Source organism: Jaculus jaculus, chromosome 17 (genome assembly GCF_020740685.1).
Source record: "Jaculus jaculus isolate mJacJac1 chromosome 17, mJacJac1.mat.Y.cur, whole genome shotgun sequence".
NCBI classification, from domain to species: Eukaryota; Metazoa; Chordata; class Mammalia; order Rodentia; family Dipodidae; genus Jaculus; species Jaculus jaculus.
Genome location: NC_059118.1, coordinates 27,246,308 through 27,270,142, shown reverse-complemented (window position 1 = coordinate 27,270,142; position 23,835 = coordinate 27,246,308). Strand labels below are relative to the sequence as shown.

Here is a 23,835-nt window from a genome sequence, read left to right as displayed (position 1 = left end):
GTCCTATTTATACATTTTTAACTGAGAACTAGATTATACAAGGAAAAATGGTAGAAATTTTCTTCTCACTGCTTTACGTTATCACATGTCAAACGAGGCATCTGTGCAGGGGTCAACTATTGCATCAGCTCTTTTTACTGAACTCTCATACTGTGCTTTTCATTGGGATAGCTTTCTAATACACGTAAGGTTCTAAGTAAACAACCTTTTCTTACTGGTTTATTCTTTCCTGTTTGTCTTTTAATCTTCTCTCATCTACTTAGAGTTTTATAAATTATTAAATCTTAATTATCAGATATCACCTAAGTTTACCGTATATATTTTAATTTTAAGTCAAAACTTTGCAGTTTTTGAGTAGACTAATCCTTAATTCTTTGTAGTTTTAGTGTTATGACTAGTATTTTCTACTTGATTATTGCTCAGGTGGAGAATGTTTAGTTTTATGTTGGTCCTATATATACAGTATATTAGAACTCATCTGATTCTTTTCTTTGTAGTGTGTAGATTATTATTATATCATCTGTAAGCAATTTTAGTTTTTTTTATTTTTTATCTTTATTTTTTTAATTTTTATTTATTTGAGAGAGAGAGAAAAGAAATGGGTGTGCCATCTCCAGCTACTGATGCAAATAAGCTCCAGACACATGAGCCATCTTATGCATCTGGCTTACTTGGGTCCTGGGGAATTGAACCTGGGTCCTTTGGCTTTGCAGGCAAGCTCATTTAACTGTTAAACCATCTCTCCAGCCCCAATTTTCCTCTCTTAATTAGAACTTTTGTTTCATTTTCCTGTCTGGTTGCTTAGCCAGAACCATCTGAATGATTAATACACTCACTGACAGCTCATACTTTTGTATTTGTTATGAAAGGCTATTAAAACTTTTAGTGTATCTGTGGTATCTTTTTTTGTTACTTGGTTTATTGGATGGATTTGTTATTATCATCAGTCTCATTGTTCTTTTTGTTTACAGAATTGGTCCTTACTTATAGTAGAGGAACACCATCACTGAGCCACAAACCTAGTCTGTGATATATACTGCTATGTTATAGGTTCCTGTGTGTTCTGAGTGCTCTAGGATTTCCTTTTTTTCTGTTATGATCTTGAGTAAAATTAATATATTAATGTAATAAATCCTGTTTGAATTTTATATTTTGTTTAAATACAGTGTTGGATTTGATTTTTTTTAGGACTTTCATTGGTACTGAATAAATTTGACAGTTTTTTAAGTCAATTTATTTTTATTGATACATACAAACATAAAAATACTGGACCTGGTAATACAACTCATTTGTATATTGCTTGCCTAGCATGTACATGTCTCTATGTTTCATCTCAAATACCATAAAATAACAACATAAATAAAACTATAAGCTGATGGATATTTGGGAATTAATGCCTCCTGGAGGGAGTGTATTGTTGGGGGTGGGCTTATGGGCTTTATAGCCAGTTTCCCCATCCCAGTGTTTGGCACACCCTCCTGTTGCTGTGGTCCATCTTCTGTTGGCCAGGAATAAAATAATGGAATAAAATAGGATACTTTGATATATGTATATGGTGTTTAAAATAGATTAAACATACCTCCTCAATGACATTTTTTTCACTATTTATTTATACATGTGTGTATGTGTGTGTACACACCATCATCTCTTGCTGCACAAATGAATACCAGATTCCAACTTATGTGGGTGGCTGTGGAATTGAACCTCTGGCTATCAGGCTTTATAAGCAAGCACCTTTAACCACTGAGACATCTCTATAGTCCCATTACCATTTTTTTTAGAGATAGTTTTAAAATCCTTCATTCTGGTTTCTTAAGTGAATAGTGTGGTTGCTCTGTAAAGTCACCACATCCAGTAGCACACCAGAGCTTCTCACTAGTACGAAACTGAAACATTGATCAACCTCTCCATCTCCTTATCCCATACTTTCCCAAGACTCTGGGGACCACCATTCTATTCTCAACTTATTTGTATCTGCTTTTTAACATAATAACCTTAAGTTTCATTTATGTTATAAAAAAGACAAGATTTAATTTTATGGATAAATAGTATTTAATTGTGTTTATGTGCCACTTCTTTGTCCATTCATCATTTGTCTATTTTTTAATATTGTATTTTTATTTATTTGTTTATTTATTTATTTAAAAAAGAGCAAGTGACAGAGACAAGAGAGAAAGAAAAAGAGGCAGAAAAAAAATTGATACAGGGGTCTGGAGGGATGGCTTAGCGGTTAAGGCATTTGCCTGCAAGGCCAAAGGACCCAGATTCGATTCCCCAGGACCCACATAAGCCAGATGCACAAGTGGGTGCACGTCTCTAGAGTTCATTTGCAGTGGCTGGAGGCCCTGGCATGCCCATCCCCCCACACAAACACATATTTCTCTGTCTCTCCTATCAAATAAATAAATAAAAATATTTTAGGGAAAAATGGGTACACCAGGGCCTCCAGCCAGTACAAATGAACTTCAGACACATGTGCATGTGGCTTATGTGTGTCCTGTGGAATAGAACCTGAGTCTTCAGGCTTCACAGTCAAATGCTTTGTTGCAGCCAGGTTTGCATTGGTGGTAGAAAACACCGGACCAAGAGTAGCTTGTGGGAAGAAAGGTTTATTTTGGCTTACAGACTCGAAGGGAAGCTCCATGATGGCCGGGAAAATGATGGCATGAGTAGAGGATGGACATCACTCCCTGGCAACATCAGGTGGACAACAGCAACAAGAGAGTGTGCCAAACACTAGCAAGGGGAAACTGGCTATAACACCCATAAGCCAGCCCCCAACAATACAGTACCTCCAAGAGGCTTTAATTTCCAAATTGCCATCAGCTGGAGTCCTAGCATTCAGAACACCTAATGTTGCAGTCCGGTTTGCATTGCTGGTAGAAATCACCCAACCAAGAGCAGCTTCTGGGAAAAAAGAGGTTTATTTGGCTTACAGGCTCGAGGGGAAGCTCCACGATGGCAGGGGGAAACGATGGCATGAGCAGAGGGTGGACATCACCCCCTGGCCAACAGAAGATGGACCACAGCAACAGGAGGGTGTGCCAAACACTGGGATGGGGAAACTGGCTATAAAGCCCATAAGCCCACCCCCAACAATACACTCCCTCCAGGAGGCATTAATTCCCAAATATCCATCAGCTGGGAACCTAGCATTCAGAACACCTAAGTTTATGGGGGACACCTGAATCAAACCACCACACCTAAGTTTATGGGGACACCTGAATCAAACTACCACATGCCTTAACTGCTAAGCCACCTCTCTAGCCCATCATTTGTCTATTTTTTTTAATTATTTTTGTTTAACAACAGGCAGAGAGAGAAAGAGGCAGATAGAGAGAGAGAATGCGCACTAGGACCTCCAGCCATTGCAAACAAACTCCAGACATGTGTGCCTCTTTGTGCACCTGGCTAACATGGGTCCTGGGGAATCTAGCCTCAAACCAGGATCCTTAAGCTTCACAAGCAAGTGTTTCTAACTGCTAAGCCATCTCTCTAGCCCTCATTTGTCTGTTTTTAATGGATATGGTTACTCTCATTTCTTGGCTATTGGGACTAGTGCTGCAGTGAACATGAAAATGCAATTTGTTTCTTCAGTAAATTGATTTCATTTCCATTGCATTGATAGCGAGGAGTGAGAATGAATAACAGTATGTAGCTCTTTTCTTTAGTGTTTAAGAGTATATGTATGGTTGTCCATAATGGTGGTAGTAATGTCCATTCCTCCAAAGGCTTACAAGTCTTACCTTTCCTCCACATCGTTAGAATTTACTATGTTTAGTTTTTTTGAGAGGAGCCATTATTATTGAAGCACAGTGATACCTCATTGTGGTTTTAGTTTACAATTTAGGGAGTTGACATAGTTAATACACTTGTATGCCGTTTTCATGCCTGCCTCTTTAGTGTGTGTGTGTGTGTTTTATTTTGTCTGGTTTTTGTTTTGTTTTCTGAGGTAGGGTTTCACTCTAGCTCAGGGTGACCTGGAATTCACTATGTAGTCTCAGGGTGGCCTTGAATTCATAGCAATCTACCTACCTCTGCGGAATTAAAGGTGTGTGACACCATGCTCAGCTTTATCTGTTTTTTAAAGTGCTTCTTTTGACCTGGAGGGATCGATTAGTGGTTAAGATGCCTGCAAAGCCAAAGCACCCAGGTTCAATTCCCCAGGACCCATGTTAGCCAGATGGACAAGAGGACACATGCATCGGGAGTTCCTTTGGAGCAGCTCGAGGCCCTGGTGCATCCATTCCCTCCCCCCACTTTCTTTGTCAAATAAATAAATTAAAATTAAATCTTTTTAAAGTACCTCTGTTGTTGTTTTTTTTTTATAATTCACACCTTCCATGATAGTAAACAATATCCCATGGTAATTCCTTCCTTCCCCCCCACTTTCCCTTTTGAAACTCCACTCTCTATCATATCCCCTCTCCCTCTCAATCAGTCTCTTTTATTTTGATGTCATCATCTTTTCCTCCTATTATGTTGGTCTCATGTAGATAGTGTCAGGTACTGTGAGGTCATGGATATCCAGGCCATTTTGTCTCGGTAGGAGCACGTTGTAAGAAATCCTATCCTTCCTTTAGCTCTTACCATTCTTTCTGCCACCTCTTCCACAATGGACACTGAGCCTTGGAAGGTATATTTGCAGTGCTGAGCACTCCTCTGTCACTTATCAGCACCATGATGCCTTCTGAGTCATCCCAAGGTCATTGCCATCTGAAAAGAGAAAATTCTCTAATGAAAAGGTGAGAGTATGAACATTAAGAGAAGTGCCCCTTTTATTAAAAATTGTGGGATTTAAAAAAATATTTTATTTATTTATTAGAGAGAGAGAATGGGCATGCCAGGGCCTTCAGCTGCTCCAAACAAACTCCAGGTGCATGCATCTCTTGTGGATCTGGCTTGTGTGGGTTTTGAAAAGTCGAACCAGGATTCTTTGGCTTTGCAGGCAGACACCTTAACCACTAAGCCATCTCTCCAACCCCTGCTATAGAGTTTTTGAGGTGTGTCTTTCTGCCTACACATTTCCCCATGTCACCTGTATATTTTATGACCATTTACTCTTATTTTATTGTTTACCTCTTGATTGCTGTTCATGAACCTTTTGCTTTGATGAAATCTCAATTTTCGATTTTTTCCTTTAATTACTTGTGCTTTGGGGATATTATTGTCCACAAAGTCCTTGTCCGTCCCAATGTCCAAAAGCAATTTCTACATATATATTTCCTCTAGTAGTTTTATAGTTTATCAAAGATAAAAATGAAGGTCTTTAATTCTTTTTTATGTTGATAAACAGTTTCCCTAGAATGTTTATTGATCATGCCCTCTCTAGTGCCTGTTATTTACATATTCTTATGTAGTTGCATCTGTTTACTTCTAGGCTCTTTATTTTGCTACACTGGTCTGTGTGCCTGTTAATGCCATTATTGTGCTGTTTTTATTATAACAGCTTTATAGATTATTTATAGTTAGGTAGCATGACACCTCTTGACTTGGGCTTTTTGCCCAAGGTTGCTTTAAATATTTGAACTATTTTGTGTTTCAATGCAAATTTTAGAATTCTTTTTCTAGTTCTGTGATGAATATTATTAGTAGTGTGATAGATTGCATTGAGTTTATAGATCACTCTGGGTCATATAGACACAACCTCCATACATACCGGCAATATACCATGATCATAATTCTTTCCCACTACCCTCATTGTTTCCTTACTTACAATTCTCCACTCAGTTACTTCTAACTAGTCTTAATGTTTTTTTTTTTTTGGTTTTAACTATTTTATTTATTTATTTGTTTATTTAACAGAGAAAGAGGCAGAAAGTATGGGCATGCCAGGGCTTCCTGCCACTGCAAAGCTCCAGACACATGGGCCAGTTAGTGCATCTGGCTTTACATGGGTACTGGGGAATTGCACCTGTGGCATCAAGCTTTGCAAGCAAGCATGTGTAACTACTAAGCAATCTTTCCAGCCCCTCTTTCTTCTATTTTGATGTCAACATTTTTCCCCTCTTAATGCAGGTCTTGTAAAGTACCATAGCTGATGTGGCTTCTGTGAGGTCATGGATACCACAGCCATTTTGTATCTGGAAGCCTTCTCTGACTCTTACATTCTTCCACAATGGTCTCTGAGCTTTAGAGGGTTTGATAGAGTGTCTCAGTGAGCACTCCATTGTCACTTCTCAACACTTTGACGAGTTTTGAGTCTCCCCAGTGGTCATTGCCATCTGGAAAGGAAAGCTTATTTTTTTTATTTTTTGTAAAATATTATAAGTGAAATTGCCATCTTAATTTCTTTTCAGGTAATCTGCTGCTGGTGTGTAGCAGTGCTACTGATTTTCCTGTTATTTTTGTGTCCTGCAACTTGCTGAATTCATTTATTCTCAGAGTTTTTTGGCAGTCTGGAGTTTCCTGTACATAAGATCATGTCTTCTGAATTTACAATTTGACAATGTCATTTCTTATTTGGATGCCCACTATTTCTTTTTTTTTTTTTTAATTTAATTTATTAGTTTTCATTTCAGTGAATACAGGCAGTTTGGTACCATTATTTAGGCTCATCTGTGATCTACCCCCTCCCATTAGACCCTCCTTGTTAATGAAAATGGGTCATGCATTGTGGAGTTAGCCCCCAGTTATTAGTATGATAAATGTCTCTGCAAATCATGACCCAACATGTAACTCTGACATTCTTTCCACCCCCTCTTCCGCAAGATTTCCCTGAGCCATGTTGGGTTCATTTTTGGTCTGCTTCAGTGCTGAGGTGTTGGGGGCCTCTGAGGCTTTGGCTCTCTGATTTGGTAGGAGTTGATTTTTCTCTGCGTTGATCTCCTTCCCCTTTGTGCTGGTATCCGGTTCACAGGAAAACATCACCCTTGCTTATTTCGCCAGTTGTCCTTAGTTTCAGTTGGGCCCCTTTTGAGGTATGTTGGGGCAGCTCTCTTCTTAGGATCTGCATCTATCTGGAAAAGAGAAGCAGATTCTCCAACGGAGAGTAAGTTAGCACCCGGAAAATTGAGATAACACTTACTTTTTTGATAGACAGTTTGATAGGTGTAGGCCCTCTTATACCCCGTGATTGATGGTAGCTTGATATTGTAGAGTGGGCTTGTGTTTGGGTATGGTTCTGACTTGTTTCCCAGCTCCAGCTAAGGGTCTAGTACCACTGAGTGGATCAGTTAGCCAAATCAAGAGCAATTGATTCCTCACCATGGCTGTGTACCACTATTGCACTTGTGGATGCCCACTATTCTTTATTGTGTCTGGTTACCGTGGTTAGTACTTATAGTAATGTGTCCAGTAAAATTAGTGACTGGGTTCCTCAGTCTTTTCCATATTTTAGAGAAAGCTTGCAACTCTCTCACATTCAGTATAATATTAGCTATGTCTTATTGTCAATGGCTTTTACTATGTTTAGGTGTACTTTATCTGTGCCATTTGTTGGCAGTATTTTTATCATGAAGTGATTTCAATTTTTATCATATGCCTTTTCTGAAAATACAGAGATGATAAATACATGAGGTTTATTGATCTTTGTAAGCTGAATAATTTCCAGTACCTGAGATGACTTTCACTTGATCATTATGTGCACTCTTCTTAATGTCTATCATAGTTGGCTACTTGATATCCTAATGACTTCCTGTTGTTTCCTTTTTATTCTGTGCCTCTGTCTGGTTTTCACATTAGGGTAGTGCTAGCTTTGAAAAATATATTTAGGAAAATTCTTTCCTTTTCCATTTTTTTTTTAAATATTTTATTTATTTATTTACTTGACCTTCGTTATCTTTTTTTTTTTTAATTAACTTATTTATTTATTTGAGAGCAACAGAGACGGAGAGAAAGACAGATAGAGGGAGAGAGAGAGAATGGGCACGCCAGGGCTTCCAGCCTCTGCAAACGAACTCCAGACGCGTGCGCCCCCTTGTGCATCTGGCTAACGTGGGACCTGGGGAACCGAGCCTCGAACCGGGGTCCTTAGGCTTCACAGGCAAGCGCTTAACCGCTAAGCCATCTCTCCAGCCCCCTTTTCCATTTTTTAAAATAAGTTAAATTTGTGTTAATTCTTCTTTAAATATCTGGTAAAACTTGGCAATCAAGCAGTTAAGCCACCTGGTACTTGAATTTCCTTTTGTTGGAGAGCATATTACTCATTACTTGTTATTATCTGTTTATGCTTTCTATCATCATAGTTTAATATGGACAAGTTGTGTCCCCTTTATAAGATACCTTGAATGTTTCTTCCCTTTTTTCTATTGAAAAAGAAAAAGAAATTGTTTGCAGGTTGTGGTGGTACATACCTTTAATCCCAGCACTCAGGAGGCTGAAGTAGGAGAATGGCTTTGAATTTGTGGCCAGTCTGGATCTACATAGTGAGGTCCAGGTCAGCCTAGGCTAGAGTAAGGCTCTGATAATGCTTCAGGAAGGGATTAAATTCTATAAAGATGGAAGAGATCCCAGGCTTATGTACCCTAATGTTTGGGGTCCTTATCTGATAAAGCAAAGAATTGAAAAAAACAGACTCTGAAAAGGGTAAATTAAGAATAGTGAGATTTATTTCGGAGAGAATTGGGACCCAGGGGAAAGCTACCTGAAAAGACTAAAGTCAGAAGGAAATCCTTACCTGGTTGGAAGGGGAGAGGGGAAAATGGAGACAATCTCTATCGCAGTGAAATCTCCAGGGAAGAAGCCTCTGGAGAGGGTGCATGTATGCTTGTGTGTGCATACAGGATCAAAAAAAGACTAATAAAGTAGAATAGTGAAGGACTCAGAGCTTAGAGATCATAAATGTAACAAAGTGAGAAAGCATCTGGAAGCAAAATACATATAGGAAGCAAGCAGGAAAATGCCCATGTAAAGATCCTTGTGCCTCAAAGACATTTGTGACTCTGATTACAACCTATCACTCCTTGTCAGTTTAAAAACCTGTCTACTTAAATTGTAATTTATAACCCTGGTGATACGGAGTGGATAGATTAGAAAAGTTAGTTCATAGACTAGCTAATATTTGTACATTTATTGTTACTTTTCTAATACGTTTTGAAAATATGATTGTTAACTTGCTAACAGTACCTTGTTTTTGCTTCACAGAAATTGAAGCAGAATTGTTAAAGGGGGGGAGGAGTATACCTAAATATTCTTGGCTATTTTCCATTCTTTTTCCTTTTTCTTTTTTTTTTTTTTTTCCTTAAGGTTTTTGAGGTAGGGTCTCATTCTGGCCCAAGCTAGCCTGGAATTCACTCTGTAGTCTTAGGGTGGCCTCAAACTCACAGTGATCCTCCTACCTCTGCCTCCCAAGTGCTGGGTTTAAAGGCATGTGCCACCAGGCCCAGCTTTATTTCCTTTTTTTTTTTTTTTTTTTTTGGTTGGTTTTTCAAGGTAGGGTCTCACTGTAGCCCAGGCTGACCTGGAATTCACTATGGAGTCTCAGGGTGGCCTCGAACTCACAGGGATCCTCTTACCTCTGCCTCCTGAGTGCTGGGATTAAAGGTGTGCACCACCACGCTTGGCATATTTCCATTCTTGACATCCTATGGTTTTATCAGTCAGGACTGCATTTTCTCCTTTATATGATATATAATACAGTTCTTTTGCTGACAAGATCATTCTGTTTTTCATTTACTAGATTCTTTGGACTACTAGGTTTTGAGGCAACTCCAGGTCTGAATCTTGAGAATGAATTTATACCTTTTTGTGTGGTCAGACCAGTACAATCCTAAACTTATAGATTCCAGCTGTTGTCAATTTCCATTTTTCTGGGATGTACATCCAAACCAGAAACATTTGATGGAAGGAACAGAATTTATTTCAGGATTATAGATCAAGGGGAAGTCTGTCAGTGGTGGAAGAAGCTGGCCACCTTTCACAGTTCCAAGAAGAGAGAAACCACCAAACCAGCAAACACCAAAAATCAGCAAACACACACTCAGAGCTCAGACTACTCTTCTACAACTTTGGGCTGGAATCAGAATCAGCTCCACCCAGGTGACACCTCTTCTAGCCCAGCTGTTGGAGCCCTAACTTAAAAGATTAATCTTAATAAAACACCCAAGTCTCTTGGGCCATACATTTTCAAACTACACACCAACTAATCATTGTGAATATGTAATCATATTAGATATCTTAAAATACATTAATAGTCAGGTTTTTTATTTTAATTTTTATTAACATTTTCCATGGTAATAAAAAAAATCCCATGGTAATACCCTCCCTCCCCCCCCCAACATTTTCCCCTTTGAAATTCCATTCTCCATCATATTACCTCCCCATCTCAGTCATTGTACTTACATATATACAATACCAACCTATTAAGTACCTTCCTCCCTTCCTTTCTCTTCCCTTTATATCTCCTTTTAAACTTAGTGGCCTCTACTACTAAGTATTTTCCTTCTCACGCAAAAGCCCAGTCATCTGTACCTAGGATCCACATATGAGGGAGAACATGTGGCACTAGGATTTCTGGGCCTGGGTTACCTCACTTAGTATAATCCTTTCCAGATCCATCCATTTTTCTGCAAATTTCGTAACTTCATTTTTCTTTACCGCTGAGTAGAACTCCATTGTATAAATGTGCCACATCTTCATTATCCACTCATCAGTTGAGGGACATCTAGGCTGGTTCCATTTCCCAGCTATTATAAATTGAGTAGCAATAAACATGGTTGAGCATGTACTTCTAAGGAAATGAGATGAGTCCTTAGGATATATGCCTAGGAGTGCTATGGCTGGGTAATATGGTAGATCAATCTTTAGCTGTTTTAGGAACCTCCACACTGTTTTCCACAATGGCTGGACCAGATTGCATTCCCACCAGCAGTGCAGAAGGGTTCCTTTTTTTCCACATCCCCGCCAACATTTATGATCATTTGTTTTCATGATGGTGGTTAATAGTCAGTTTTTAAAAGTTCTGTTTTGAGCCAGGTGTGGTGGCGCACGCCTTTAATCCCAGCACTTGGGAGGAGGGTTGCCATGAGTTCGAGGCCACCCTGAGACTCCATAGTGAATTCCAGGTCAGCCTGGGCTAGAGTGAGACCCTACCTCGAAAAACCAAAAATAGATAGATAAATAAATAAATAAATAAAAGTTCTGTTTTGTAGGGGGAAATTACTTAAAGATATATTATGACAAACTTAAGAGTACATAATGGAATTGGTGTTTTGATTATAAAATCCATTTATTTGGTGAGAAAGCTAGTATTATAAATATGGTGATTAAATGATATTTCAACAATACAATTCTGAAAAGAACAGTAACAGTAGAATTAGCTCCTTAAAATAAGAAAAATTAAATTTTCAGAGCTAAGCAGCTACAATTTTATGCGCAGTTTAAAAGGTTGAGCTAACTGGGGCTAATACATATTCTGAAACATTAACAATAATTGTCTGTGCATGAAAGAGTTGTGTAAACTTCTTTTACCTAGATTTTATAAACTTTATATGATAAATAGATGTCTAACAGTTAATGGGAAATACTACTTTCAAAGTAAAATAATATGCAATGAAAATAAGTGTACTTTAAGCTTTTATAATGAACTTTGAAAACTTTAAATAAATGTAGAACTGAAAATACTGATTTTGGTTCAGATGTTATTTTACATTTTTCAGTGGGAGTGAAGAAGCTCTTTCCAATGAAGACTGTGAAAATGTTTACCACTTGGTTTATTCAGCACATCGCCCTGTTGCTGTGGCAGCTGGCGAGTTTCTTCACAAAAAGTGAGTTAATTATCTTTGAAAACAGGTTCTACTTTTGTATGTTGATTTGTTGTTGCTTCAGAGGTAGTAAAAGAGTAATAAGTACTGAACTTAGTATTCTTGCCAGTATCAATTTCATAGTTTCCTGGGCGCTAAATAGCTCTGTAACCTTTGTAGACATCAGGAATCACGTCCCTGAGAATGGTAAGCCTTTTCTCTGACATTTGAAAGGGTGATTCTCGGCTTACTAGGTGAGTGGACATTGAGAAAGTGCCTGGCATTTATAAAAGCTCCCCCAGTAAGATTGCATTTTACTAGTTTTTGTTTGGTTGGTTATTTTTTGTTTTAATCTGAACATTTATTTTATCTTTTCAGCATTAGTAATCTAAACATGAAATAGTGTCACCTCCAAAATGTTTTTAAATGTTTGTAGTTTCTTTTCTATTTGGGGGTAACAAATCAGTAATATTTAGTGATTCTGAAAGGCATGCATATCATTAAAGTTTAATTTTATTAAATTCCATCTACATTTTGGCAGACTATAGAACTTTTTAGTTTATGAACCTAAGGACTTGCAAGAACTACATTTTTTGATTTTAGCTTTCTTTATAATTGATTAGATTAAAATTTGTTCTTATAAACATATTCTTGGGGTTATATATATCTTTCTTTTATAGCATTTTATAGCCCTCCTCCCCATCTGCTTGCTCTTACATTCTTTCCACCCCCTCTTCTGTGAGGTCCCCTGAGCCTTGGAGAGGGTAGTGTAGAGAACCTGTTTGAAGCTGAGAATACCATAGACACTTAATGTTGTAGTTTTGCCAGCTGTGCATCTCTAATCACTGCTCATTGTAATAAGAAACTTATATTATCAAGTATCCTAGAAATGCTAATCTAGGAGAACAAATACAGATATTTGGTGTGCAGTTTGACCTGCTGTACATGTAACGTAGCCTCAATAGTAGGGTCTCTCTTAATTAGGACCTATGTTTCTTGCTGTAGGCTTTTGGCCAGATTTACAGTTTCCAGGAATAAAATCCCTCCTAGAGTAAGCTTCAGACCCAATCAGAAAGTGCTTGGTTACTCCCATAATAGTCATGCCACTTTTGCATCAGTGGGCATGTTTTGCCTGGCAAGTCAGTTCTGGAATACTCAAGTCCCATAGTGGGGTAGTACTGTTAATGGCTTTTTCTAGCAGTTTGCATAGCACCTTCTGGTTTTCTCAAAAAAACAACATAGTGGAAGCTCCCAACTCAGTTTTATCTTGGTTTCTCTGCATTCTACAACTGAAGTGTGTGATGTCTTCAGCACTAGAGCTTACCTATCTAATTTTAATGGGCAACCAAGAGCAGTGGAAAGAGCTCTTATGGCATTTGGGACCTCTTTAGCCTCCCTGAACAGCAACTTATTGGGTGATATCTTATCCCTGGCACTGAAATTGTTTTGATTTTTGTTTGGAGGGAAGGTTTAACTTGGTAGCTTTATTTATTGGCAAGTGAATCTAAAAGTCCATTACACATACTGATTGGTGATTTTGCTGAGGCACAAATGTGAGTCACCCACTGGGTAACAGTTGTACAGGGATGATTGGGTTTAATAATGAGCAAGCTTGTCATTTCATCTAGCATCAAAAAGTAGGAAAAGTGGTTTTCTATGTTAAAAATCTTTCTTAAATGGATGATAACTTCTAGTGCATGCTCCTAATTAAAGTGATGAAGAAGAAAATCAAGGTTTTCAGGCATAATGTCATGACATCTCACCCATGCTAAGCAATCACTCTACTACTACTAAGCTACATTCCCAACCCCTTAGGCATCACATTAAAATAGTAATGAGTTTTATGTTCAGCCTGGGCTATATACCAAGACCCATACATTTAAAAGATAAGTGACACAATGATGTAGTTACATTACATTAGACTTGACAATCTGGTCTCATATTTTCTTTTTCTTATGTAACAGTAAAACTCCATGATTTGTAGAGTAAAAGAAGTCTGAAATTCATATCCATGTGAGTTTGTAATGCTCTTTTTTTTTTCCAGACTGTTTAGTAGGCATGACCCACAAGCAGAAGAAGCACTAGCAAAGAGGAGAGGAAGGAACAGTCCAAATGGGAACCTCATTAGGATGCTTGTTCTTTTTTTTCTTGAAAGTGAGGTAAAGCACTTCTTAATTTACTCTGGTTTTTCTTATATTGCATATTAAGTTCACTGTAATACACTGGGGCTTTTTTTTAACCAAAAAAGCAAGCCTGTTCCTGTTATTTTCCATGAATTGCTGCTGCATTAAGGAATCTGCTCTACCTTTTGTGAGAAGTTTGAATATACATAGGCATGGTTCAACATTGAATATAGAGAAGTAATTTTAAACTTTTACACTTTTTCAGATTTCCAATACTGAATACTTTTAACTATTCCTTTTTCCTTTGACTTTGTCTCTGTCACTTTTAAATTACATTAATTAGCATGGTTTTGAAGACTAGGGATATGGCTTTGTGGTACAGTGTTTGCCTAGCATGTACATTATGCTGGTTTCAATGCATTAGCAACAAAGTCATAGTACTAAAAGTTAGTAAATAGGGCTGGAAAGATGGCTCAGTAGTTAAAGGCAATTGATCTCCTAGCCCAGGCTTGATTCTCAAGTACCCACATAAAGCTGGATGCACAAAGTGGCTCATGCATCTGGAGTTTGTTTATAGTGGTAAAAGGCTCAGACGCACCTATTGCTTTTTTCTTTCTCTCATCTCACTCTTTCTTTTCCTCTCTCTTTCTCCTTGCAATAAATAAAATAATTTTTTAAAAAGGTAAATGAAGATTGTGAACATTGTCAAGCTGTTAACTATTAGTTCTAGCTAGTTTGAAAAATCATATAAGGTGAAGACATTATATATCCAATGTTTTAACTGGTAGTTCTTCATTTCCATTACCCCTGTTTGCATTTGTATGGTGAGTTATTATCCAAATGCATATATTAAGATCTGTTTTCATAGGTAAACTTCAGTTTGCTCACTAACTGCCCTTGGATATTTTAATCTGTACTTTGTAGATGCTTATCAAATTGTAAACTAACTTTAACCCCTTAATGTGGTTTCAATATCCCCAATCCCATAGGTTTTGTTGTAATTGTGATTAAATAGCAATAAAAATGCCTTGGTCTTTTCTCAAAGCTTCATCTTTGACTCCTAGTAGAAGATCCTTGGAACCCTTACCATACTACAATTTTTTCCACAAAATTATTTACCTGACATAAAAAAAATACTTGAAATAAGCCAGTTATGTGGCTATCACAGATGTTCAAAGAGCTGAGGGAAGAGATCACCATGAGTTTGAGGCCAGCCTGAGACTTCATAGTGAATTCCAGGTCAGCCTGGGCTAGAATGAGACCCTACAGATCCTTGGGGGGTCATGTTCAAAACAAACTTTCCTAAACATTATGTCGAGCCAGTTCCTGGCAGACCATATTGTTCTGGTTTACTAATAATGGTGAATTTGAGCCAGTCTTATTTTTCTGATATACTCATTGAATGTGTAACTACTGATTACTGGCTTTAACAGAATGCATCTGTATTAATTACTTTCTTGTTGCTATGATAAAATACCTAATGTAAGTAGCTTAAGGAAGAAGAGTTTATTTTGACTAATTCTTTAAGAAGATGTAGTCCATCATGGCAATAGGAGCATGAGAGAGTTGGTCCCAGTAACTCTGTAGTCAGGAGGCAGAGAGAGGAATACAGATACTCAGCTTGCCTTCTCATTTGTAGCTTTTTGTTTATTCCAATCCTTGAGATGGTGCCACCACATTCACTGTCCATGTTCCTACTCAATTTAAACTCTCTATATATGCCCAGAGATGTGTCTCCTATGTGATTCCAAATCTAGTCAACAATGAAGTGTAATCATCACCAGTCCATTCCTTGTCAACATGACACCAGAGCACATCACTTTTAAGTCATAACATTCTACCTCTGACGCTTAATGGTGTATGTCCATCTTATAACGTAAAATGTGTGAAAGTCCCATAGCCTTTTAAGTCCAAATGCTATTTCAGATACCCAAAATCTCTTCTGGGATGCAAGACAATCTCTTTGAGTGTGTAATCAAACATATAACATACTTTCAATATACATTCCAATTCCAAAAATATATGAGTTTGGAAGGGTACATAAAGATCAGACCAAAGCCAGACTGAAAGTCATCAGAGCACTCATTCTCCAAACTTTACAGTTCCATCTGACATGTGTACCAGCGGAGCCCCAACAGCCCTCCATTTTTGCTGTCCATAGTACATTTGACTACCTTTTGGAGCAAGTTTTACTTGTGTCTGCATCTGCATCTTTATGTCAGCAAACATCCCGTGGTACTATCATCTCCAGCATCCTGGGATCTTTGTTGCAATTAGACTTCATCACTGCTTCACCTAGTGGCCTCTGAGAGCCTTCTTGCTGGGAGTATGACTCACCAACACATTGCTTTGCCTCACAAGCTGTCTGGACCTTTGGTGTAAGCTTCCATGGTACCGTAACTCTTATATTTTGCTGCACTACCAGCACTATATGGATTAAGCTACTTCTAGTTCCTTGGAAGCAGCCATGCACGCGCATGTGAGCACATGCGTGCATGTGCGGTCTTTTTTGAAACAATGTAACAAGAATGGCCTCTAACCCAATTCCTGATAGAATACTTGTTCTCTTGTTAAACTTCCTGAACACAATCTTGCCTATCTACCTTTCTGTTTGGCATTCTGGTTTCCCATAGTCCCACCATAATGGCCTGTCAAGATCTCCTTCAGCATTCCAGGGCTTTTATAGTCTACAACTGCGAACTCTTCCACATCCTTCCCACCAACCAGTCTCAATGGCTTGCTAACCAGGGACTGTCATTTCACTCCTTGGAACCATTTTTTTTCACTGTGTGATTTTTTAAGCAAAAGATCTCATTTTTAGCCCAGGCTGGCCTCATATTCACTCTCTAGCCCAGGCTGACCTTGAATTCAGTGATTTTCTTACCTTAGCCTCTCCTGGGTGTTAGGATTAAGGCATATACCACCATGCCTGGCTCAATTTTTTATTACTTTTCTCATCGATGTTAAAAAATGCCTAACAAATGTAGCTTATAGAAGGAAGGGTTTATTTTGGCTCCTGGTTTTTAGGGAAGGCATGAAGCAGCTGGTCACATTCCAGAACCTGTACATGGGATAGTGCCAGTCACATTCAGCATGGGTCTTCCCTCTTCAGTTCAACCTTTGGGAAATATATGACTTGGTTCAAGGCATAGAAAACAAAAAATTCTTAAGAATCCTGATCCTAATGGAATTATACTTACTAAAAGTGAATTGGGGGGGTGGAGACATGGCTTAGTAGTTAAGGCATTCACCTGCAAAGTCAAAGAATCCCATTTTGATTCTCCAGGACCCATGTAAGCCAAATGCACAAGGGATGCACATGTCTGGAGTTCTTTTACAGTGGCTGGAGGCCCTGGTGCACCCATTCTTGCTCATTCTCTATGCCTCTTTCTTTCTCTCAAATAAATAAATAAATAAAATATTTTTTACGTGAATTTGTGCTGGAAAGATGACTCAACAGGTAATGTGCTTTCCTGTGAAGCCTACAGACCCAGGTTTGATTCCCCAGAACCCACATAAGCTAGATACAGATGGTGGTGCATGCATCAGGAGTTCATGTGCAGTTGCTAGAGACCCTGGTACACCCATTCTCCACCCCCCATAAATAGGTACATATACTTAAAAAAATAAAAGTGAATTTAATTATGCTATAAGCTCCTGTTAAAAGGCTTGGTCTAAATTAGTTAAGATGAAAGAGTTATTGCTAGTTTATCAGAATAATATGGAATTTGAGGAAGCTATAGAGTAAATTGGCAAAGACTGATGCATGTTCCATTAACACTAACTTATGTCCCAATGAAGCAAAACTAGAAAATCCCTTTTTGACTGAAATCTAGAAGATAATAAGTATCAGAGCAACAGGACTGATGAGTGGTTAAAAGTAAGTGGCTGTCATTTAACTTTAATTTATGACTTTTGAACTTCTGGTATAAGGCATTTAAGTTGTGCATAGTAGATCTAGAAATAAAGTGAATGCTCAAGTAACATGGCACAGAACTATAAATTCATTGTAGAAATCCTACAGATCCCCTTTTTATTTTCCCTTTTAATCAAGAAAGCCAGAACCTTGGTATCAGATCTTTTGTCCACATGTGAACTGGTTACCAAGTGTGTGAAACTTCAAAAAGAAACATAAAAACTAACATACTGATGAAAAGTTCAATTCATACCCCATATCTATATGCAAAAGTATTTATGAAAGAAGAAGAGAAGTTCTACATATTTAAAACTTGAATTCAAAATTTTAAGGTCCAACCAAGAAATGGCATCATTGGATGTAGCCACAATTTGGCCAAAGACTGCAAGAAGAAATTTTTCTACATTGCAATGTAAAAGAAGGAACAGGTGAATAGTATTTGAAGGAAGAAATGAAGAAACAGAAAGTACAAGTTTAATTTTATTGTATTATCTAGGTGTTGCTCTGTAAAAAGAGAATAGGGCAGAGGAATTAATCAAAGGAATACTTATTTCTTCTGACCCCTATGGGCAGAATATTGAAGGGTTTTGTGGGTGTTTGGTTTTTCAAGGTAAAGTCTCACTCTAGCCCAGGCTGACCTAGAATTCACTATGTAGTCTCAGGGTGGCCTTGAACTGAGTAATGCTTTCAAGCAAAGCAAAAGATTTAAAATGAAAGGAAAACAGGAATATAAGGAACTTGGCTGAGCAAATAAGCTTGAAATTTTAGAGTTAAGTCTTAATATATGGCTGTGAACTTTAAGGCAAAGATAAAAAAGTTTTAAAATTTAGGCATGTAATGCCATTTTTAAATGAAGAGAGTAATGAAATGTGCAACAAGTTGTGGGTGGAGAAATATGTCAGAAAATAAAATGCTCAACTAGTAGAGCACAGAGAATAGAATGCCAGTAATATTTCCAACATCATTAATCCCAGAAAGTGTAATGGGTTAATAAGCTCTTAAAAGGTCATCTGGGTCTAGAGTGATGGTTTAGTGGTTAAGGCACTTGCCTACGAAGCTTAAGGACCCAGATTCAATTGTCCAGAACCCACCTAAGCCAGATGCATATGGTGGCGCAGGCATCTGGAGTTCATTTGCAATGGATAGAGGCCATGGCATACCCATTCTTTATCTCTATCTATCTCTATCTCAAAGAAAGAAAAATAAGTTTTTAAGTCATCTGAAGAGCTGGGCATGGTGGCACACACCTTTAATCCCAGCACTAAGGAGGCAGAGGTAGGAGGATCGCCATGAGTTCAAGGCCACTCTGAAACTACATAGTGAAGTCCAGGTCAGCCTGAGCCAGACTGAGAACCTACCTTAAAAAAAAAAAAAAGACTCATCTGTAGTTGAGATAAAATATGTTGCTTATGTATACATCTTAGTCAAAATGATATAGAAGTTTACAAATAAAAAGCAGGATTGATATAGCTAATGCTTATGAAAAGAAAACAGAATGGACAATATCATAAAAGATGAACCATAATTAAAGACCAGAAACAATAAAGGAGACAAAAGAGATAGCTTATGAACTGGGCATGGTGGTACACACCTTTAATCCCAGCACTCAGGAGGCAGAGGTAGGAGGATCACTGTGAGTTTGAGGACTACCCAGAGACTACATAGTGAATTCCAGGTCAGCCTGGGCCAGAGCGAGACCCTACCTCAAAAAAATCAAAAAAATAGCCGGGCGTGGTGGTGCACGCCTTTAATACCAGCACTCGGGAGGCAGAGGTAGGAGGATTGCCATAAATTCGAGGCCACCCTGAGACTCCATAGTGAATTCCAGGTCAGCCTGGGCAGAGTGAGACCCTAGCTTGAAAAAACTAAAAAAAAAAAAAGAGAGAGAGAGAGAGAGAGAGAGGGACAGAGAGAGACAGAGATAGCTTATATTTTTCACAAGTATAATCAACCATACATAATTGGGGATATATATAGGGAAAGAAGCAGCCTAAAATCTTGCTTTTTTAAAGTACTTTTTGTATTATTTATGTTTGTTTATTTGGACGTGAGAGAGAGACAGAAAATTGGGCACCCCAGAGCCTCTAGCCTCTGCAGATGAACTCCATACGCATGTGCCACCTTGTGCATCCGGCTTATATGGGTCCTGAGGAATCAAACCTGGGTCCTTTGGCTTTGTAGGCAAGCACCTTAACCACTAAGCCATCCCTTCAGCCCAAAAGCTTACAGTTGAAGAGGTGTTGCATACATTCACACTGCTGTGCTGTCATCACTGCTGTCTATCTCTAAAACATTTTAAAAGTCTTGTGAAATCAAGGTTAATACTCATGAAAGAAAACTCTTCATTTATGCATAGGTTTTAAACGCAGCAATATCATCAAACTTTGTGTTATTTTTCCTGTTGCTATTTTCATCTTTGATACCAAGCTGTATTACTTGTTTCTGACACTTTTGGTATATGTTACTGATAGTCCAAGAATAGTTTCTCAAGATAAGTGACTGAGAAGTTTAAAGACGCCCATGTTTGCTTTTCCAAGCAGTGGTGCTAATTAATATTTCCTCCTCATTTGGGCAGGATTTATTGGGAGATTGCCTCTCTTCTGTCTCTCTCTAGCCCCCCCCCCCAGTGTGTGTGTGTGTGTGTGTGTGTGTGTGTGTGTGTGTGTGTGTGTGTGTGCGTGTATGTAATTTTCTTGAATTATTTCTAGGGTCAATGTGTAAGATTTAAAATGCAATAATTAATATTGAAGCACAGAACAAAGGCCAAAAGGCAGAACAGTATACAAGTCAGTAAAAGTCACATTGAAATTAGTAGGATAGAATGGAAAGCAAAAAAGAAAACCAATTCAGGTGCCCAGTATGCAAGATAATTGTAGATACCCAAGAGAATTAGAAAAGGTAACTCATTTTTAAGGTTAGCACAACTGACAAAAATACTTTGTCTCGCAAGTTTACCACGACTAATACTTAAGAGATGAGGATGTAGAGATACTGCCTAGCATGCACAAGGCCCGGAGTTTAATCCACAGCATTGAAAAACATGGACTTATGTGAAATAGCATTGGATTTTTTGTATGTACTATGTGCTGCTCTGTTCTGCTTCATTTCTTGAAACTCAGTATGTTTGATTTATTTATGATCTAGTTTGAAAAACGTATTCTCAAAATACTCAAAAAAATTGTGAACCTCAGAAGTAAAAGATCTTTCTACAAGGATGGAAATGAATTAGGAGTATCAGCACCTGAACAATGCCAACACTTCTACCTTCCTTCCTTGAAGAGCATCTTTTTAATAATAGTGTTTCCAAGGTTCACTAGCAAGTAGGAGACTTACTTGATAAGGAACTTGTTTGTTTGTTTGATAAGGAACTTGTTTATTTCTATACTGTAGAAACATGCCTTCCAAAGAAAGTTTTGATATTGAGAACGATGATAGGGATGTAAAATAAGGCTAGTATCACATTTTCATATGGAATTCTTAGAGAGAATGACTAATTTTCTTTGAGAGAGAGGTTAAGAGCCAGGCGTGGTGGTGCACGCCTTTATTCCTAGCACTCAGGAGGCAGAGATAGGATGATCACCATGAGTTCAAGGCCACCCTGGGACTACACAGTGAATTCCAGGTCAGCCTGAGCTAAAGTGAGACCCTACCTTGAAAAATAAAAAAAGGAGAGAGAAAGAGAGAGATTACCAGGTATAGTGACTATAATTTCAGGAATTCTTACTAGCTATCTACTTTCAGTTTCTATGTCAGCAAATGATGTTGAAATAAGAGATTTGTTTTGTTTTGTTTTGTTTTTCAAGGTAGGGTGTCACTCTAGCTCAGGCTGACCTGGAATTCACTCTGTAGTCTAAGGGTGGCCTTGAACTCATGGTGATCCTCCTACCACTGCCTCCCGAGTGCTGGGATTAAAAGAGTGAACCACCACGCCCAGCTGAAATAAGAGATTCTTAACCTTTCTGTAAATATTTTTTTTAAACAATTGGCCAGGCATGGTAGCATACACCTTTAATCACAGTACTCACTTGAGAGGAAGAGATTGGAGGATCACTGTGAGTTCAAGGCCAGCCTGAGACTATATACATTCCAGGCCAGCCTGTGCTAGAGTGAGACCCCACCTGGAAAGAACCAAAACATAAAATTAATTAATTCACATCATAGAATATGATCACATATATTGTCTTCTAAATTGTTCTTAAAACCATTGAAATTAAAAACATTTTATTTCTGAATGATTTCTTAACTCATGGTATCATTATTAGTATTTTTAATGGTCTTTAGTCACATTTGATTTGTTAATTTTAGTTACATGAACACGCAGCCTACTTGGTGGACAGTTTGTGGGAGAGCTCTCAAGAACTGTTAAAAGACTGGGAATGTATGACAGAGTTGCTGTTAGAAGAACCTGTTCAAGGAGAAGAAGGTACAGTATCTTGACAAGTTGATTTTCTTTTAATATGTCCATTGTAATCATACCATTTTATAGATCACTTCTTAAAAATTAATGCATGCAAGCATGTCATGTGTCCTTTTGCCAAAAGAATAGTTTATTTCCTGTAATAAGTAAGAATATCTCAAGAGTTTATAACCTCTTTCTGTGCTACCTCTGCTGTGCTGTACAAAGTCTTCTCAAAGTCCATGTGTTGTGTAACTTACGTTCAGTAAAGTTTTCTATCTCATAATGAGATACAAAGTGCTGATAAACACTTTTTTTAAATACATTATTTTTTTTCTTTTTTTATTAATTAGTTTTGTACTCAGTGAATACAGTCAAGTTGGTACTATTGTTAACCTCCTCCATCTCCTGCCCTCTCTCCCTGGCCCCTCCTTGATATATGGGTCATGCATTGTGGAGTTAGCCCTCAGTTATGGGCAGGAGAAAATGTCTTTGTGTATCAAGACCCACTGTAGCTCTGACATCCTTTCTGCCCCCACTTTCGCAAAATTTCCCTGAGCCATGTTGGGTTCATTTTGTGTCTGTAAGAAAATACATTCTGATGTTGGGGAGATGGCTTAGTGTATAAAGTGCTTACTTCACAAGTGTGAGTACCTGAATTCAGATCATGTAAAACTGTACACTGTGGCAGGCATCTAATCCCAGCAATCCGAACGCAAGCAGAGAGGCAGAGGCAGAATTGTCTAAAAGCTCATGAACCAGTTATGTGAATGTGAGACTGTGCCTCTTAACAAAGAGAGAGGCAGGCACATACATGAGATTGTCCTGTGACCTCCACATGTACCCCATGTGTGCACTCACACGAACACACAAACCCAGGTCATTAAGCTTTGCAGGCAAGCACATTAACTGCTGAGCCACCTCTCCAGCTCCATGACAAGTATTTTTAATTAAAAGAAAAAAATTCAAGGACTAGAGGTACTAGTCAGTGGTAGAACACTTACGCAGCATAAGAGAAACCTGAGTTCAGTCTCAGCATCACAACTAAAAAAAAATAATGAAGGAAAAAAAAGAAAGAAGTCAGAGATAAGATCACTTACTTTCCTATTTGACATTAGAGACACCAAGACTCAGAGAGCATTGTGGAAGAGGGAGCAGAAAGAATGTAAGAGCCAGAGAATGGGAGGAGCCTTTTGAAGCCCTGTCTTCCCTGCTCAGGACCTGTATAAGAATGGGCCCATGAGCATTTCATCATGAGGATGGAGGAAAGAAAAATGCAAAACATCATAATAGAAGAGGGATGAGTTGGAAAGCAGGGATTCAGGGGAAGTGTACAAAGGAAAATAATGGGAGGGTATTTTGATCAAATAACATTATATACATTGATGAAACTTATCAATATAAAGGTTTAGAAAAATAGAGGGAAATGAGAACCATTTGATAACATCTGAAATATATATCTTTTATATAATACATAATGTACAGTAAAATGGATACATTTAGTTGATAAACAGAGTGTATCCTAAAACCTAATATTAGTTCTTTGTAACTTGAAATGCTTTCTCCTATGTAAAAAATACCTAGGTTTTCAAATTAGCCCACAACAGTACTTTTTAAAAGAAACTACTAATTTATTTGATCTGTACAGCAGTCATAAAGGAAAGTGATACCTTATTTGAGGCTCAGTAGATTGAACATGGAATTCACAATTTAAAATTT

The 23,835-nt window shown here is 38.0% G+C and overlaps 1 protein-coding gene across 1 annotated transcript in view; it reads left to right on the top strand.

Annotated features, from left to right (window-relative positions):
• Positions 1-23,835, top strand: part of Stag1 (stromal antigen 1) — a 476,250-nt gene that overhangs the window by 341,938 nt on the left and 110,477 nt on the right. Inside the window, exons 13-15 of the mRNA XM_004664349.2 lie at positions 11,598-11,705; positions 13,726-13,840; positions 22,026-22,143. Coding sequence (XP_004664406.1) covers positions 11,598-11,705; positions 13,726-13,840; positions 22,026-22,143 — 341 coding nt within the window. The remainder of the gene's footprint in view (positions 1-11,597; positions 11,706-13,725; positions 13,841-22,025; positions 22,144-23,835) is intronic.